Source organism: Vigna radiata, unplaced genomic scaffold (genome assembly GCF_000741045.1).
Source record: "Vigna radiata var. radiata cultivar VC1973A unplaced genomic scaffold, Vradiata_ver6 scaffold_253, whole genome shotgun sequence".
Lineage (NCBI taxonomy): Eukaryota > Viridiplantae > Streptophyta > Magnoliopsida > Fabales > Fabaceae > Vigna > Vigna radiata.
This window is the reverse complement of record NW_014544138.1, coordinates 294453-312975: the sequence shown is the minus strand read 5'-3', so window position 1 is coordinate 312975 and position 18523 is coordinate 294453. Positions and strand designations below refer to the sequence as shown.

Sequence of the window (18523 nt, the reverse complement as noted above, 5' to 3'; positions counted from 1 at the left end):
AATTATATATACATTTTTAATTTTTTATTTTTACCCTTTTAACTATTATTTTTAAAATTTAAACATTTTATAAACATTTAAAATATAATTACAATCGGTTGCAATCGCTTATGTTGTTACGTAATTTACATTAAAAAATTAAAAAAATCTAACACCATAATATATATAAATAAACAGAAGCTTATGAATTGTTTCATTTCGTTTGGATTTTCAAATACTCTATATTCCGTCACATTTTGACGTGAGAAGCAAAAATAATCAAATCAACAAAACGAAGAACAGAGAGAGAGAAAGGAATATGGAAGAATCAGTGAAGAAAGGGACTGTGACTTCACTGGCGCCCCTGTTCCCAGTGGACGAGGCGCAGAAGGCGGCGAAGCGCGTCGAAGACGCCATTGCCGACAAGCGCGGTGAGCTCGATAGGGTACGAGGTTTCATCGCCGACAACAACAACCTCGTCAACCTTGTCCACAAACTGCCTGAAGAACTCTCCCACGACATCATGGTAACCAATAAACAAACCCTTTTTCACGGGGAAATAATATGTAATCCGTGACAACTCAGTTTTTTTTTTTTATTATTATATAAATTTAGGAGGAAGGGTGAGTCAAAGCATAAAACTTTAGGCACTGTGTTTGGAGTTATCTTTAGAATTGATGTTTTATCTCCACAATTTGTTCAATCTTTTAATGCATGTTTTATTCGACATTTTATCGAGATATAACTTCAATTCTGTTTGAAGAATATCTAATAATCCTGAAATATTGTATTGAGTTTAGTACTTATCGTTAATTTCACCCTTTTCGTGTTTCTTTCGTTAAACCGTTTCAAACTTATGGGGTTCTTAGGTTCCGTTTGGAAAAGCAGCGTTCTTCCCTGGTCGTTTGATTCATACCAACGAATTCCTGGTACGTGTCTTTCCCCTTTCGATTCCTTGATTGAATGTGCGTTTTCTCAGTGGTGAAAGGTTTTGTTTTGTTTTGGTTGTTAGGTTCTTTTGGGAGAAGGGTATTATGCAGAGAGAACTTCGAATCAAACAGTTGAGATTTTGCAGCGAAGAGGGAAGTCCATGGATTCGCAGGTTGATTCCCTTGAGGCTAATATCAAGGACCTTGAAGCAGAGGCTTCGTTTTTCAATGACATAGTTTCTCAACTAGAGGTGAGGCTTCACTTCTTTGTTTTGCTCTTCACATTGATGATAAGTTGAATTTGACTTGTGTTTAGGCAATTTTGACGGTGACATCTGTATTCTGTTTTAGAAATAGGTTGTGGTTTGGTTGTTTTAGCCATTTAGACCAAGTTAGGATAAATTTATGTTTAAGCACCTGCACTTGCAAGGGAAGGAAGTAAGAATTTACAATGATAGTTTCTTTCTCATATAAGTGCTTATTTAAATGCTTCTATAATGAGTTCTTCCATGATAAGTGCTTAGTGAGTTGTTTTCCCAAACATTTCATATATTATGGATATTAGAAGTTTAACATGTTAACAATTTGGGTCACTTATATATATATATATATATATATATATATATATATATATATATATAATTATTAGATGTGTTAGAACCATTATATTTTTTTTAATCAACTTTATAAAGTAATCTGATTAAGTAAATATGGCTAAGAATATATTTGTCATGAAAAATATATTGGGTAGAGATCAACAATAATTTTAATTTGTTGAAGGGGTCAAATTATAATTATTGAAACAAAAGAAAAGTAACCGATAGAGGTTACTTAAGGGGTCATGGTCCCCATCTCTGAGCACGTTGTATCTATCCCCATCAAAATACAGAAGGAACCTAAGGTGCCCTACAGAAAGAAGATCAGAGACCGATTCAAGTTATTTATTAATTGTTTCCAATGTCTAATCCTTTAGGTACACTTCCACCTTACTATTCTAAGGGGTATTGGGAACTGCTCATATTAAGGGTTTATTGCTCATTAATTGTTAATCTGTCAATCATATAAATTCTAACAATTAATACAAAAATACCAAAGTGACTAGCTCCGACTAAATCAAAGATTCCTCAAATTGTAAAACACCTATATAAGCAATATGCTTATGATAGACCTTAGGTGTAATAGCCTCATTAAAAGGATCTACCATCAAAGAGTTTGTCCCTAAGTGTTCTATGAAAATTCATCCACTCTATATTCTTCCTTTAACAACTGTTTTTGATGTCACAGTATAACCTGAATGGTCTTTCAATTCCTTTCATAGTATAACCTGAATGGTCTTTCAATCCCTTTCATAATACGTAGCCTTGTGACAAAAATCAGCCATATACCTTGATTTGATGCCTCATAAGATGCTACAAATTCTACAATCATAGTGGATAAAGCCATAACGGTTTGCTTGGTACTGCACCAAGAAACCACACCACCAGCAAGCATGAAAATGTAACCTGACGTGAATCTTAAACTATCTTGGTATCCTAAAAAATTGTCAAAATACTTGATGATCTCTTATGGGTCTGACACTATATGTGAGCTTATAAACCTTTGTTCTCTTGAAAAAATCTCATAACTTTATTGGCTGCTTTCCAAAAATCCATTCATGAATTGCTTAAATATTTGGATGCATACATACATCAAACCCCCTATCGCTGAAACATAGGGAATCTTCTGTATTTCTTGAATTTCTACATTTCCTTTTGGACATTGATTGAGACTAAACTCGTCCCCCCTTAGCAACTGAAGAATCCCATCATTTAATATCCTTCACGCAAAAAGCTTTATGAATCTCATCAACATACAAATCCTGTCCTTTTGAGTATAGTCCTTCGTCACAAGACAAACTTTATACCTCTCCATATTACCATTAAAATCCCTTTTAGTCTTAAGTATTCACTTATTTTCAATGGGGTTCATACCATGTGGTAATGGGACAAGTTCCCAAACCTTATTGTCTTGCATAGATTTATATTCCTTGCGAAGCACATGTTTATGAGGATCTTGAGTTTGTTGTTATAGAGATACTAAACTTACTAGAGGTTTTGAACTTCACGAATCATATCACTTCCAACAATTCTTTCTCTAAACTTTATTCTTCCTTCGAACTCAATATCCTCAAAGAATATTATGTTTAATATCATGCAATTCCATACTTAAGATTCATAATAGGAAGTCACCATAGGAAAAATATATAGATTATTATTTGCCAAAAGTGAATTGGTTTCAAGAGAACTTGAATTTAGAAAACAATCTGAATTCATTATTTCCAAACTAACATAATTAACAAAATTTGTCCAAATAAACAAATGAAATCAAATTCCGTCTAAATGACGGTACAATGAAGTGTCTTTCAAAACCAAAAATTAGAAAACCATTATAAAATAATAATCTAAAACATTCTATCACTTCCATCAATACCGGTTTGACATCTCTAAATAGATCCATTTTTCAAAATCAATTGTTTTTTGATAGCTTAGAGAACCCTTTCTTTGTACGCCAAACATGATATTTTGTACATTCCTTTTTGCAAAAGAAACATTTATTAAACTGTTTTTGTTTCTTTTGTGCTGGACCTTTAGGAGCATTACTATTAGGATTCTCAGTTTTCTTTCTTTTGCCCTTGTCATTAAAGGTACGGGTTAAGTGAACCCTTTCAGTCTTTTCTTGCTTCAATCTCTCCTCTTCTTGAACACAATATGAAATTAGCTCATTAAGAGACCATTACTCCTTCTAACAGTTATATGAAACCTTAAACTGTTCAAATTGTATAGGGAGAGAGATTAGAATAAAATGTACGAGTAAGTCTTCCTGCAACTCAAGTTTCAACGCCTTAAGTTTTGAAGCAATGTTTGACATCTCCATAATGTACTCTCTCACATTTCCTTTGCCTTGATACCTCATGGAAGCCAAGCTTTGAAGAAGTGCATTTGCTTCCGCCTTTTCGCTTTTCACAAAGCGCTTTTCAATTTCAGCAAGAAAATCTTTAGCTCTTGTAATTTCTTTAGATATAGTACTTCTATAGACCTTTGGAATGCCGCGCTTAATGACCATCTAACACATGCGATTTAATAAGTGACCCACCACGTTAAGGATTAAGAAACCTCATTCTCTTAAGGACTCAAGTATCTCTGACGAGTGGAGAGAATATGAGAAGTGGGATCACTCATATCGCATGTGTTTGATGGTCATTAAGTGTGACATTCCAGAGCCCTATAGAGGTACTATATCTAAAGAAATTACAAGTGCTAAAGATTTTCTTGTTGAGATTGAAAAGCACTTTGTGAAAAGAGAAAAGGGGGAAGCAAGTGCACTTCTTCAAAGCTTGGCTTCCATGAGGCATGAAGGCAAAGGAAATGTGAGAGAGGACATTATGGAGATGTCAAACATTGTTTCAAAACTTAAGGCGTTTAAACTTGTGTTGTATGAAGACTTACTTGTACACTTTATTCTAATCTCTCTTCCTATACAATTTGGACAATTTAAGGTTTCACATAACTGTTAGAAGGAGAAATGGTCTCTTAATGAACTCATTTCATATTGTCTTCAAGAAAAGGAGAGACTGAAGCAAGAAAGGACTGAAAGTGCTCACTTAACCAATACCTCTAATGACTAGAGCAAAAGAAAAAAAACTGAGAATCCTAATAGTGATACTCCTAAAGGTTCACCACGAAAGAAACAAAAACATAAGTGTTTCTTTTGCAATAAAGTTGGACATATGAAGAAGGAATGTACAAAATATCATGTTTGGCGTGCAAAGAAAGGGTTGTCTAAGCTATCAGAAAAAAATTGATTCTGAAAAATGGATTTATTTAGAGATGTCAAATCGGTAGTGATGGAAGTGATAAAATGTTTTAGATTATTATTTTTTATTGATTTTCTAATTTTTGGTTTTGAAAGACACTTCATTATATGTCATTTAGGTGCAATTTGATTTCATTTGTTTATTTGGACATTTTGTTAATTATGTTAGATTAGAAATGATGAATTTAAATTGTTTTTTAAATTCAAGTTTTGTTAAAACCAATTCACTTTTGGTAAATAATAATCTATATATTCTTCATACGGTAACTTCCTATTATGAATCCTTAAATATGGAATTGCATGATAATAAACATAATATTCTTTGGGGATATTGAATTTGGGAGATGAATAAAGTTTAGAGGAGGAATTGTTGGAAGTGTTCTGACTCGTAAAGTTCAAAACCTCTAGTAAATTTAGAATCTCTATAAAAATAAATTCAAGATCCTCATAAACATATGCTTTACGAGGAGTATAAATCTATGCAAGACAATAAGGTTTGAGAACTTGTCCTGTTACGAGAAGGTATGAACCTCATTGGAAATAAGTGAATACTTAAGACTAAAAGGGATTCTAATGGTAAAATGAAGAGGTATAAAGTTTGTCTTGTGACAAAGGACTATACTTAAAAGAAGAGGATTTGCATATTGATGACATTCATAAAGCTTTTAGCATGAAGGATAGTAAATTATGGGATTTTCCAAGGGAGACGAGTTTAGTTTCAATCAATGCCCAAAAGAAAACGTAGAAATTCAAGAAATGCATAAGATTCCCCATGTTTCAGCGATAGGGGGTTCGATGTATGTCCAAGTATGTACGCATCCGAATATAGCATACATAATTGGGATTTTAGGCAAATATTTAAGCAATTCATGAATGGATCTTTGAAAAGAAGCCAATAAAGTTATGAGATTTTTTCAAGAGGACAAAGGTTTATAAGCTCACGTATATAGGGTCAAACCAATAAGAGATCATCAAGTATTATGACAATTTTGTAGGATGCCAAGATAAGAGATCATCAAGTATTATGACAATTTTGTAGGATGCCAAGATAGTTTAAGATCCACTGCAAGTTACATTTTCATGCTAGCTGGTGGTGTTGTTTCTTGGTCCAGTACCAAGCAAAACCTTATGGCTTTATCCAATTTGTAGCATCTTATGAGTCATCAAAATCAATTATTAAAGGAAGAGTATAGAGTGGATGGATTTCCATAGAATACTTCGGGACAAACTCCTTGATGATATATCCTCTTAATAAGGCTATTAAACCTAAGGTCTTTCATGAGAATATTGCTTATATGGGTGTTTTACAATTTGAGGAATTTTTGATTCAGTGGGAGCTAGTCACTTTTGTTGTGTTCCATACATTATAGTTTATTATTCAGAAATTACACTCTGTACGATAAGGTTATTACGTTGATCTCATTAAGATAAAGTAAGGACCGATTGAAAATAGATGTTTATAGGTCACCTTTACGTGATCTTCATGCTACACATTTCATGATGAATTCATGTCATTTGGTTTTATCAACATTAGTGATCATTGTCAAGTTTTATTGCGATTGGTGCAATGAAAAATGCTTTGGTTCTACATGCGGATATAATCAATGGACAAGAGTTTTGGATATGCTCAAGGTATATAACGATAATTTTGAGTTAATAAAGTCTAACACATTTGTAAGGATTTATGTATATGTGTGTGTATATATATATATATATATATATATATATATATATATATATATATAAAGATTATTACATGTGTTAGGGCCATTATACTTTATTAGCCAACTTTATAAAGTGATCTGATTAAGTAAATATGGCTAAAGGTATATTTGTCATGCAAAGTATATTGTATAAAGAGACAAACAATAATTTTAATTTGTTAAAGAGGCCAAATTATAATCATGGAAACTAAAGAAATGTAACGACAAAGGTTACTTAAAAGGTCATGGTCCCCATCTTTTAGCACACGTATCATTCCTATTCCTTTCTTTCTATCCCCACTAGGAGAGAAAATATAGAGAGAACCTAAAGTGCTCTACAGAAGGAAGATCATAGACCAATTCAGGTTATATATTAATTGTTCCTAATGTCTAATTCTTCAGGTACGCCTCCGATTCACTATTCTAAGGGGCATTGGGAATTGTTCATGTTAAGGGTTTATTGCTCATTAATTGTTAATCTGTCAATCATAAATTCTAACGTAACATTTTTTCATTGAACAAATAATCCAAATTAGGGTGTTGTTAAACTCACATTTTTTCATTGAACTAATAATCCAAATTAGGGTGTTGTTAAACTCTAGGGAAGAGAGAAACATTGAGCTGAAACCATGTGTTTCTGAGACAGCACGAGTACTTTATTTATATTGAGGAAAAGGAATCTATACAATGAATAGAGGAGATTTAATATCCTTTAATGACAAAGATATGATATGAGAATAAATAAAAATATATCTAATAATACATGTATAATCTAGATATTCCTGATTACACAGGATGTGCTGCTTATTTTTATCCTTTGGACAATATATAGGTGTTTTACTCTACCATCACACTATGCTACATTTTTTTATGATATTCTCTTTTTGTGTTTGTATGCTTTTGTTAGCAGTTGATATTAATATTTTGACGTGTGTATAAATAAGTAATTGCTGTTGTGGTTTAATATGGCACAGGAGGATCTCGTGGATATATGGGAATATGAGGAGGAAGACTCTATTGAAGGGGAATCCGAATCAGGCATGTTCTAGCCTTACATATATATTTTTTTCCAATATTTAAGGTTGATATAAGACGATAGTTAAAGTTCCTGATAAGTGGAAACTGGTAGAGAGAAGGCTTGAATGTCTTTATAAATTGAACTCTTTTGTCTAATATTCTATATTTATTAAGATTATACATATAACAGTAATTGCCATCCTCTGGCAAATCAAATTTCATTTCTGCTTTACTTTGACTTTTTCATTCTACTACGATTTGTTGGCAGTAGCATTTATGATTTATTATTTTGATGGGTATGCAGACATTTTGTTTGGATTTGCATGGAAGACTTGAAATTTTTTATCATTTAGCTTAAACTCTGTATTTTTGTTTTCAATTTTATGATAAACAAATTGCAGAGCCACCTAGAGTTTGTTTTCCATTTCTCACACTTATGTCCAAGCTATTAGCTTTCAAATACTAATGTTTATTCAAATACTTTTTATATTTGAAATCAGTTTTGTATATTCTCCTGTAATGTTGAGTACTACTCCTATGCTTTGTTTCATTGTTTCTTTCACTTTCTGAGTACTAGTCAAAAGATGTTTTGGATTAAATCGATTTTTTTTTTGTTTGCTTTACTCTTGTAGGAAGTAAATAAACCTAGACGTACGCAATAATTGTGATAAAAAGTTAATTTGAAGTATAGAAAATCTCATCTCATAAGATTAATGCTACAACTTTAAAATCATTATATCTCATTTTATTTCGCTACTAAAAAAACTTAGAACTTTAGTTACAAACAAAATCAATTGTTTTAGTTTTAATTTATTTTTTGCGACTTTGTAAATTCAGCAATATTAAACACCAATGTTATATAATAATAAAAAAGACAAAAAGTACATCTCAAACCGATTCTGAATTGGAAACTGTATTAGGAAATTATAATAATAGGATATAATTTAGATAATAAGACCTTGGAGAAAATAAATTGATATAGTAATTTTACTAATATCCACTTATTCAAATATGATGTGACAGTTTTATAAATAAAATTATGCACCTGCATATATAATTTTGTTTTGAATTGGATTGAATTAGTTTTCAAAATTATATCTGAAGTCTGATGCAGTCTGCATAATCACAGTTTTTCCTGCTCTTTTCTCTGAGCTTAACAGTTCCTGAATGTGTTTTAGATCATGCCTATTCTGTTCAAACTTTATTTCGTGTTGGTTTAGAAATATGAACCAACCAATGACCATACTTGTAAATATGATGGCAATTTTGAAATAATTATTAATGGAAATGTTAATATTCTTTGCCAGGTAAACTGCAGCAAGATGAACGTATGCAGGCAAGATATGATGAACTTGAGAAAGAAGAGCTTGCTGCAGAAAGTGGCAATCAGAGTGATGAAAATGATGAAAGTACTGGTGATATTGATGAGATGTCTTATCAAGGACATATTGATAACAATCTCCAAAATTCAAAAGTAATATTTTTATTACTTTGTTGAATTTTGCCTTAGAAATCTTGTCAACAATGGACTTTGATATCTCAACTCATTTTCTATGACTGTTCAAACAGGATTTTCGTCAAAGTGCACCACTGGGTCAGACTAATGATAAAATTAAAAGAGCTGAGCTTCCAGAAAAGCAACATCGTAAAGAAGATATAACTGATCAGTTAAATGTAAGATACCATCTTCCTTTATTGTAGTTCAGCATTAAAGTTTATTAAGCTATATAAACTCATCAGCTGAAGGATCATGCTTTTGCATTCTAATTTTAAAAATGCAGTTTGCTAGCCTGGGAGTGCAATCTACTGTCAGAGGTTAGTCCTTGATAACTTGCATCTCATTTCCTTTGTGTCAGCTGTTTGGCATCCATTTTGAAATTAATCTTTCCATTGTTTCTGAACTATCAGAGAGGGAAAAACTTGTAGAATCCATTTATCCTACTGAAAAGATTCCTTTTGGTTCTAAAGAAAAACCAGCTCAATCAACTATAACATCAAAAACCGAGGTATGATGCTCTTGGGGTTGAAATGTTTTATACTGCTTTGGGACCAAATGAAAATACTGCCTTTCTTTGCTTTGCTCTATATATATACAATCTCTTCCTAATAAAATTGTGAACAGTAGAGGATCCAGATCCATCACAAATCTGCAATTATTCTGCTGTGTAAACTTTTGTTTTAACCATAGTCTAAATTATATAACACAGCTCTGAAAGGGTCAAGGCTGTTATCTAATTGTAGGCTACTTAGGTTTCATTTTAAAAGCTTTAATGAGAAAGCTATGGTTCAGAAAATGAATACTGAAATTTTTATATTTTAAATTTAGTCAACGTATCTTGGACTTAGAATAAGGTTGTATTGAGTGCTTTGAACAGTATTCTTAAACAACTATTTAAAAATATTACGAAAAACTGGATGGAAAATTATGCAGATGCTTTACCTTACAGCATTTCAGAAGAAGTGATACTTAACATGCATACAATTATTCCCTTTACAGGTTCCACACCAAACTGCACAAAGATCATTTGACAGTCGCAAGGTATGTTTACACATTATAGTTTTTGAACTCATTAGTCTTAATTCCACGTGACAAGCACAGCCAATAGTTTTCTTGAATAAATATTTTCTGCAGGCTTTTCCTGGCTCTATTATAGAGCATGCTGAGAATATAGAAAGATCTTCAAGAGAACAAAGTTCTGCTTCATCACAGGTAGATGTAATTTTCTGATTATATATATGTTGTACTATTGCCTATAGATGAAAAGATTTTATAAGCATGGTTTTTATACATGATGTTTTGCAGTTTCATCATTAGCTTAAATCTATCTATGCTAATCACGAATTTGACCTACAACACAGGGTTCTAGTTCTCAATCTTCAAAACCAGTTTCCAGATTCAAAATGCAAAGAAGATAACTAAAAAGAGAAGGTTGGAATTTTTGTATTTGGCGATCTAATGGTGTAGCATCCGCGATTCTAGGATGTGCTGCTTGAGGTCAAAAGTAGAAAGAGTAAAATATGGATAAAATGATTTGACTTTTGAGTAATGAAAAATGTAGGACCTTTTTGATTCTCTTCTCACTTTTTTTTTTTGTTTAAATTTTTTTTTTCTAAAACATTTTCACAATTATATTTTCATCTGAAATCTATTTAAGTTTCAAAATGGTTTCCAAGTGTTTTAAAGACCAAAAATAGATACTGTTAGTGAGATGTTATTTCATCTTCTTTCTTCTGTTTTTTGTTCAATTCTTCAAGGGACAGTATTTTTTTACAAAGAAATGTTTCTGAAGAAACAGATTCTCTAAAATGTTCCTTAGGGGATAAACACAAGTAAAAAAAAATGCTTTTATGTTCTTCTTGGCAAAGGAAAAAAGTGGAAGAAATATAGAAATTGACATTTTTATTATACAATTCAAATAGACTTTTATTAACTGATTTATCTCTTATTTTCACCTGTGTCTGAAATTATGCATTAGATTTAATGTATTTGTTATTGCAATTATTATCATTGAAATATTCTGAAGTCTCTGTTCTATGCATTTGGTACATTATTCCTTAGAAACCCATTGCATTTAAGAGGCCAGTAAGAATAAAAAACGTTCTTAATCCAGCTTTAATCAACAATGAAAAAACCTTTCATTTTCCTACTTTGTGGTTAGTATATATTAATATCGTTGTTTTCTTCAGTTTTTTTATTAAAAAATTATCTAGAGTAGCAAACATTCAAGTTTATTTTACATTTTCATTAATCTTACTATTTAGCCAACCTAATTTACTTTTCTTGATGAAATTCATGTAGTTATTTATTTTCTGAATAACTAATTTTGCGCAACTTTAGTTTTAGCGCATTCAGATAGCATTTAAAAATTCGGGTAGCTAACTAATAATATTTCAAATGAAGGGTAATGATGTTGGAATAGATTACAAAATTAAGAAATGCGATTGTTGTATTTTCTCATGTCTGCCTCTATTTTTTCCTTCTCTGTTTTCTTGTCATCTTTATTTTTCTTCTCTTTATCTATATTAACGTAAAATGTACTAATATTTATATATTTGTTTGAATGACCAAAATATGTATCTTAAAATTACTAAATACATTAAAATTAGCAAATGCCCTTTTTTATAAAATATTACAATATATTATATTGTTTAAATATACATATTTAATTTTTTTGCGTAGAATAGAAATTAAAAGATCTTACTTACCATTTAAAATTTAAAAAGTAAATGAATTAGTTTATGAAAACAAGAAAATAACATTTAAATCTAAACAGTTAAAAATTCAAATGCTTTGAATTATCTAAAATTTTAAATTTGTTTACCAAACACAGCATAAAAGAGGAAAGGAAAATGCAAGAAGTTATTGATTTTTCTTTTCCGTAGAAAAATAAAAAATATTACATCTTGTACCAAAGCTAGAGTTGATTTTAATGTTAACGGTGATTTCGTTTTTTATCGTTCATACGAAGAAGACTTTATTCACAGAAAGTACACTCATTCACTTCAGAAGAAGAAAATGTGTTCACTAGTATATTAAATGAAGCAAGTAATACAAAAATGTCAAATTACAACGATGAACACGATAATGAGAGGGAGAAGATCAGGATAAAGATTCAATAAATGTAAACGTTACTAGGTCTAGAAGTCACCTACACGAGCTACATTTAACATATTCAAGTTGAAAAAAGAAAATATATGACTATACATCCCCATGTACAAATATTTACACAATGATTGTTTTGGTACATCCATAAGAACAATCCTTCAACCATTAGGCATCTTCTTTTTCTTCTTGTAATCAAGAAGCACTTTTTCTCTCTCAAGTGGAGTCGCTGATAATAACCATTTGCTAAAGGCAAGCTCTTCCATGCCCATAGATTGAGCAAGGAGCTTATATTGGGTCCTCTTCCTATCATCAATCAAAGGAACTTTCCTTTTTTCTGGTTTTTTTCTTTGATGATCCAAAGAGGTGCTAGGCTTGACTAAGCTATCATTTGATGGGATGGCATTTATTTTCCCTTGAATGCCAGGTCCAAAGTTGACAATGTCTTCATTGCGATGAGTATATACTATGCCTAGAAACACAAAAATTAAGGTGTTTGAAATAGTTACACATTAGTTATTTTAATAATCAATTATATGTATAATAGGTTATTGTTACAGTATTATAATTAGAATATGTTTTGATTGAGTGAAAGTTACTGAAAATGGTTTTAAGATAATTGAAAGGATTAGAAACAAAACAGATCAAGGAGGACAATACTACTTTGATATCATGTTGAAATATAATGAATTTTGCGTGTCGTATAGAAACGAGTACTTTTATAATGAAGAGATATGATAATAAAGAACAAAATCAATATCTAATAATAAACAATATTAGATAAAATATTTCCTTATCAAATCATATCTTCCTATCAAATGTAACCAAATCACATAATAACATAATCCAATCATATTTTTGACACAATAAATGTGTAACAAAGATAATTTAGTTTTGCTTAGATACAACAAAAAAAAGAATATTGAAGTTGTAAACAAAAAAAAAACTGATCGAAAAAACGTATAAACAACAAATTTTCAAATTTATAGAACCAACTTGTTCTTTCAGAAAAGAAAAAGCTACTTTTCAAGTTCCAGCTGATGTCCCAAACATACATCGAGCTGAAATTGCAAACAGTTTTTTTATCCTAATAAATACTGCATTTTTAAAAATTAATCTTTACCAAACATGCTATATGGAAAACCCACTACTTCATTTCCCAAATTAAAAAAGAACGATGAGTTCGAAACCTATATGGAAAACTCACTCTCCTTTCAACTGGCAACCATAAAGCAAGGATTCAACCGGCTGAGAATGTAGAATCCAACTTTGACAAGACAGTGAAAGAAATTATAAAGTTCCATAAAATGCCAATGAAACACTTTGTTTTACTTATATTTTATGTAATTTAATGATCACCCAACAAAAATGACTGCAAGTAACTGTCATTTCAGCAATATCTTTTTCTCGTTGCAAAATATCTTTATTATAGAAGAAAAGGAATTTCGTAGTGGATGAGATTCAAGATATATGAAACATACCAAGCCCTTCAAGATCTGGTTTGCTTGTTGCAGCCCCAGCAGACTTATGACATAATCTGATTTCTGACTCTGATACCGATGAACCTCGTTGTTCTGACAGATTTACTTCTTCCAGTTGTTCCGATTCATGTCCATGTTCTTTATGCAATTCAATGATCTCACTGGTAAACAGCTTATCTGACAAATCTCGGAATAAATTGGAAATACCAAATAGCTCTCCTTGAAATTCTTTGCAGTCCTGCAAGGAAATAAGTATTAATTAGTATGAAAGTATTACGAAACAAATGAAAATAGTAATACCAAAATTATATAATTTGCTACCTGGACACCTTCAAAATATCGTTTTTCCATCTTTCCAGAGACAGCAATGTTCGAGAGCTGCTGCTTATACACCTGACGTGAATAAACAAGTTCTTCAAGTGAACCAGCTGCAAGAAGACGGAACACCACGACATGCCGCTTCTGTCCAAATCGAAAGGACCTGTCCTGAGCCTGTAAGTCTTGAGCAGGGTTCCAGTTAGGGTCAAATATTACAACACGGTTTGCACTGACAAGATTCAATCCGAGCCCACCAGCACGAGTTGATATCAGGAATACCTAGGATATAAACGAGCGCCCAATCACAAATTGAATTAGGAAAATGCTTAATAAACTATTAGGTTCGAGATATACTTGTTTGCTTGGACTTGAGTTGAAATCATCAACCAGGGATTGGCGTAAATTAGTAGGAGTGGACCCATCAAGTCTTGAGAAACAGTAGCCTTTTCGAATAAGAAATTTCTCCAGTATGTCCAGCATCCTAGACAAAGTTAAACAGCAGAAAAAAATATTTGTTTAAGAAGAAACCAAGGCATACAGAGAGAAGTTACCCAATGCCAGCAAAATTCAGTGCTTTGGTCATCCAAAGACTGAAAGCCACCACTAGGGCATAAAGGCAATATATAAGAGGAAGTTCTCTACAGCACAACTACCAAAATACCTAGATTTATGCATTTAAGGTTTGAAAGCTGAACCTAAAAAGGCATAAATTTGAGTAAAACAACTTGAATTTGAATCACCATTGTACAAAATTCGTCCTAACTAAACAAGCAACCAGAAAATTATCAAATATGATCTGAAGGGTATATTACTCGTCACCTTACAGAATAGCTAAACAAAAGAACTTTGTCACCCTGTGAAAACCATGAGAACAATAGCTTCTCAAGTGCTCGCATTTTGCCACAATGCTTCACATCACTTAGACCCATGAAACTTTCATTTTGTGTTTTCCCACCCACTAAATCGATATCAGGGCCAAAGACAGCAGCAGCAAACTCTGCATCTTTACTTTGTTTCTCAGGGTCATCTTTGGGGTTTGGTTTGATGAGCTCAAGGTGATTGCTTATCTAGCAGAAAGATACATACACAAGTAAGATCAAAATAATGTAATGATGCATACTGATCATAATCATAAATAGGTTTTTTCATGGAAAAAAAAATTAAATACAGTCTGAATTGTAAGGCCTTGTACAATTGTGCCTTAATCTCACTACAAAAGTATTTATGAAATTGACTATTAAAATCATAAATCCTTGGTTCATTGACAAGTTCTTTCTCCTATAAAATCCTGAAACTCTCAGATAAATTAATTTGTCCATAGAACATGTAGATCTCGTTCAATATAAGAATGTCAAAATTAGAGAATCCTGATAAAACAGCCTAGAATGGTCATCAACTACCTATCTATATGCAAAAGGTAAAAGAAGGAAACTATTTTTTATAATTATGCAATGTAACACAGTCCATGTAAACCTAGCAGTATGGAGGTTTAAACAATGAGCAACATCCACCATCGTATAATGCTTGAGGTTCACTTTCAAGATTTAAATTTATTGCAAACCATATCCTTCTAAAATTAAATATTCATTTCATATCTTAGTCATCATCATATCATCTACTTTTATCTTTATAAATAACAAATACATATTCTCTTACAATTAGAGTTCAATCATAATAAATGTTTTCCTAAAAGCAGACTCTCCTACAAATGAACTAAGTTGCAACAGATGTCCAGAGCTATGAACAATGTTCTTATTAATATATTTTGCAAGGACGGGTATAATAAAAACTAGAGACAGAAATTTCATAGATCTGAATTCACCTGTTGGAGCTTGACAAGGCATGGAAGGACAAGGCAAAAGGGGCATGAATCACATCCATCTGGGTTATCTCTATGCAAGTAAGGCCAAATAACCCCATCTGGTACTATCCTCTTGCAACATTCAACTTGAGTAAGAGGGCTACCACAACTACATGGCAAGTTCTTATTTATAAGGCATTGAATGTCAGGAAGCTGTAACATTCTCCTGTAAACACGTTTTTGCACATCACTCATTGCACAAAACACAATGTTATCTTCCTTACCCATCATAAGATGCCCAATGGTCTCTTCCTTTGTCCTTCTCAACATATATTTATGAAGAACTTCCACAAGGCGTTGTTTTCTCTTATTAGCAATTTGGACAAACCTATCAGGAGCAGTTGACCTCTGGCCATGCTTAAGGGGTTCATCATAGAAGTCACGAAAGTGTTCCCGTGTTCCAAGGGATCCAGGTGAAACCCAGTTGAAGAGATTGAACAGTTCCATTATCTTATTTTGCATTATAGTCCCAGTGAGACCATACCGTCTAAGGGTTTTAATTTGTAAACAAGCTTTATAGAGTTTTGATTTCTCATTCTTAAGTCGATGAGCCTCATCGACAATCACGACATTCCATTTGACATCTGACAACAAACTTCCATGAATCCTGTATGTGTCAAAACTGGTAATAAGTATCTCTGCTCCATTTGCTTCCAATTTATCAAATATCAAATCCCGGTTTGCACCATGATAAATTGAAACACTGAAGTTAGACCACTTAGAGAATTCACTCTCCCAGTTGTGGATAACAGATGTTGGGCATATTATTAATGCAGGGTCTCTTTTCTCTAGCTGGTTTTCATTAAGGGTAGAATGTTCTTTACCAAAGACAGCAGCAAGAAATGCTATTGCTTGAATTGTCTTCCCAAGACCCCTGTTTCAAATTTCAATATCTCAAAAATGAACTTCAATATAGTAATTATTTATAGCTAAAATTGTGATGAAATGAAATAAATTCACAAAAACAGAAATATAAAAAAAAAATATAACAGATAATGTACACAAAAAAAGAGGACTCCACCAGAAGATGCAGTTTGCAGTTTTCTCAATAGAGATATGAACATGAAGTTTTAAACTGCTGAAAATGCCTAAGAAATAAAATAGAAAATTTTCTCACTGTTAAAATGCCATCAAAATTTTAAAAGAAGCAGTTGATCCAAAATGGAACATTTCACTTAAAATAAAAAACCAAGGGAGTTAAGAGACAAAAATAAAACTTTAGGGGTTTAATGACAAAGTACTGCGTGCCAAGGGGGTAAAAAGATTTTATGCTAATAGTATGTACCATGGTTAGTAGGACAGGTTCTGTTCCATTAGGGTATTTGGGGGTGGGGAGGAGGGGTCTCTGTACACATGAATTTTCAAAATTGGATAAAATTAAAGGTCATGTGCTTCAGATTGAGTATTACAGAACATACTGATTTGTTGAAGATACATACAACTTCATATATCCGAAATATACACATGTATACGTGAAATCCCAAAAAAATAAAAAATTCTAGAAGGCATCAAGACACCACAAGCCAAGAGGGACCAGAGAGCAAAAGGAAGAGGATATAATTTGCAACTCACATGTCATCTCCAAGTATGCCTCCATGATTGTTCTTGTACAAACCATACAAAAACCTCACACCCTCTCTTTGATGCTCAAGCAGTCTACAGTTTATAGATGCAGGAACCTGAAACAGCAAATAACAGCTCACAACAACATTCAGTCTTGTTTTAAATTTCAGCACTTACACCATCTATAAAAGTTCCAAATCATTCCATATAGAACCTAAACTTATGTTAATAGAGCATTGTGCTAACCACACAATAATTTCTATAAAAACTACATCATTCAATAAATTCACAACCATTGTGCAATCTATTAATGAATATCATTTAATTTTTCATTTTCAAATGATATCTATTTTTCATGTACATAATACAATTAATACCAACGAGTCATTGGTCCAAGTGTTACTATACTGAGCCATCAACTTACGCATGGTCCCTAATCAAAAGAGAAGGCTTTACCAAAGATGACGAGTCAGGTTCTCCAACGTAAGTCAGTGAATACTTCCTATCAATATCAAGTTATCTTAAGAAAATGCAACCATTATGATGACCATAACTAGATGAAAAAAATGCAGGCATTCACATTCACACAATTGTAAATCGACACCACTGAATGAAGATCAGACCGTCGATATGAGTAGTCAGATTTCATCCAAAGTTTAATTCTGAACTCACTGAATCTAATTAGAGAGAAAGAGAAATTAACGACCTGAACCACCGGAAATTCTCCATGCGAAGACAGGAGGAGAGGCTCAAAGGGTCCAGTGTGATCAAATTGAAACTGTGGCAATTTAACTGAAGCGAATTTGGGTCTCTCTATCTCAGGTTCTTCTTCTTCTAGTAGTTCCTCTTTTTTTTCTTCTTGTTGTAGTGTTTTGGAGTGTAATGGGGATAGTGAGTCGTTAAGGCGGCGAATCTGGTCCGAAAGAGATGATTTTGGAGGTTTTCTGTGGATTGGGAAGAGGGAATCGTAGTCACGAAGAATTGGATTGCGCTGTGTTTGGGTAATTGCAGAAGAGGAAGAGGATTTTTGGGTCGAACAAGGTTGCAGAGTTTCCTTCAGAGCCTGCAGTGACATTGATTCGATGTTTTCTTCCTGATTCCGTTGCTGCGTCTGCGCACCGTTTTGAATTTTGATCACAAAACCTTTGTTTTTCAGAAATGCAATTGTTAACCGCCAAAGTCATTTTTCATCCCAATTTCGATTTTCTGGTAGGGGT

At 32.4% G+C, this 18523-nt stretch overlaps 2 protein-coding genes across 2 annotated transcripts; one reads left to right on the top strand and one right to left on the bottom strand.

Annotated features, from left to right (window-relative positions):
• Positions 1-212: 212 nt before the first annotated feature.
• LOC106755388 (RNA polymerase II subunit 5-mediating protein homolog) lies at positions 213-11127 on the top strand. The gene is made up of 11 exons (XM_014637534.2): positions 213-505; positions 849-908; positions 992-1159; positions 7438-7501; positions 8788-8954; positions 9050-9154; positions 9262-9295; positions 9389-9486; positions 9978-10019; positions 10113-10190; positions 10340-11127. Exons 1-11 carry the CDS (start codon positions 299-301, stop codon positions 10394-10396), a joined length of 1080 nt encoding a protein of 359 aa, XP_014493020.1. The 5' UTR covers positions 213-298; the 3' UTR covers positions 10397-11127.
• An 855-nt stretch (positions 11128-11982) lies between these two features.
• Positions 11983-18523, bottom strand: LOC106755369 (switch 2). The gene is made up of 8 exons (XM_014637513.2): positions 18013-18523; positions 17316-17422; positions 15705-16617; positions 14702-14949; positions 14237-14363; positions 13886-14161; positions 13565-13802; positions 11983-12555 (listed from the first exon to the last, which is right to left on the bottom strand). Exons 1-8 carry the CDS (start codon positions 18379-18381, stop codon positions 12245-12247), a joined length of 2589 nt encoding a protein of 862 aa, XP_014492999.1. The 5' UTR covers positions 18382-18523; the 3' UTR covers positions 11983-12244.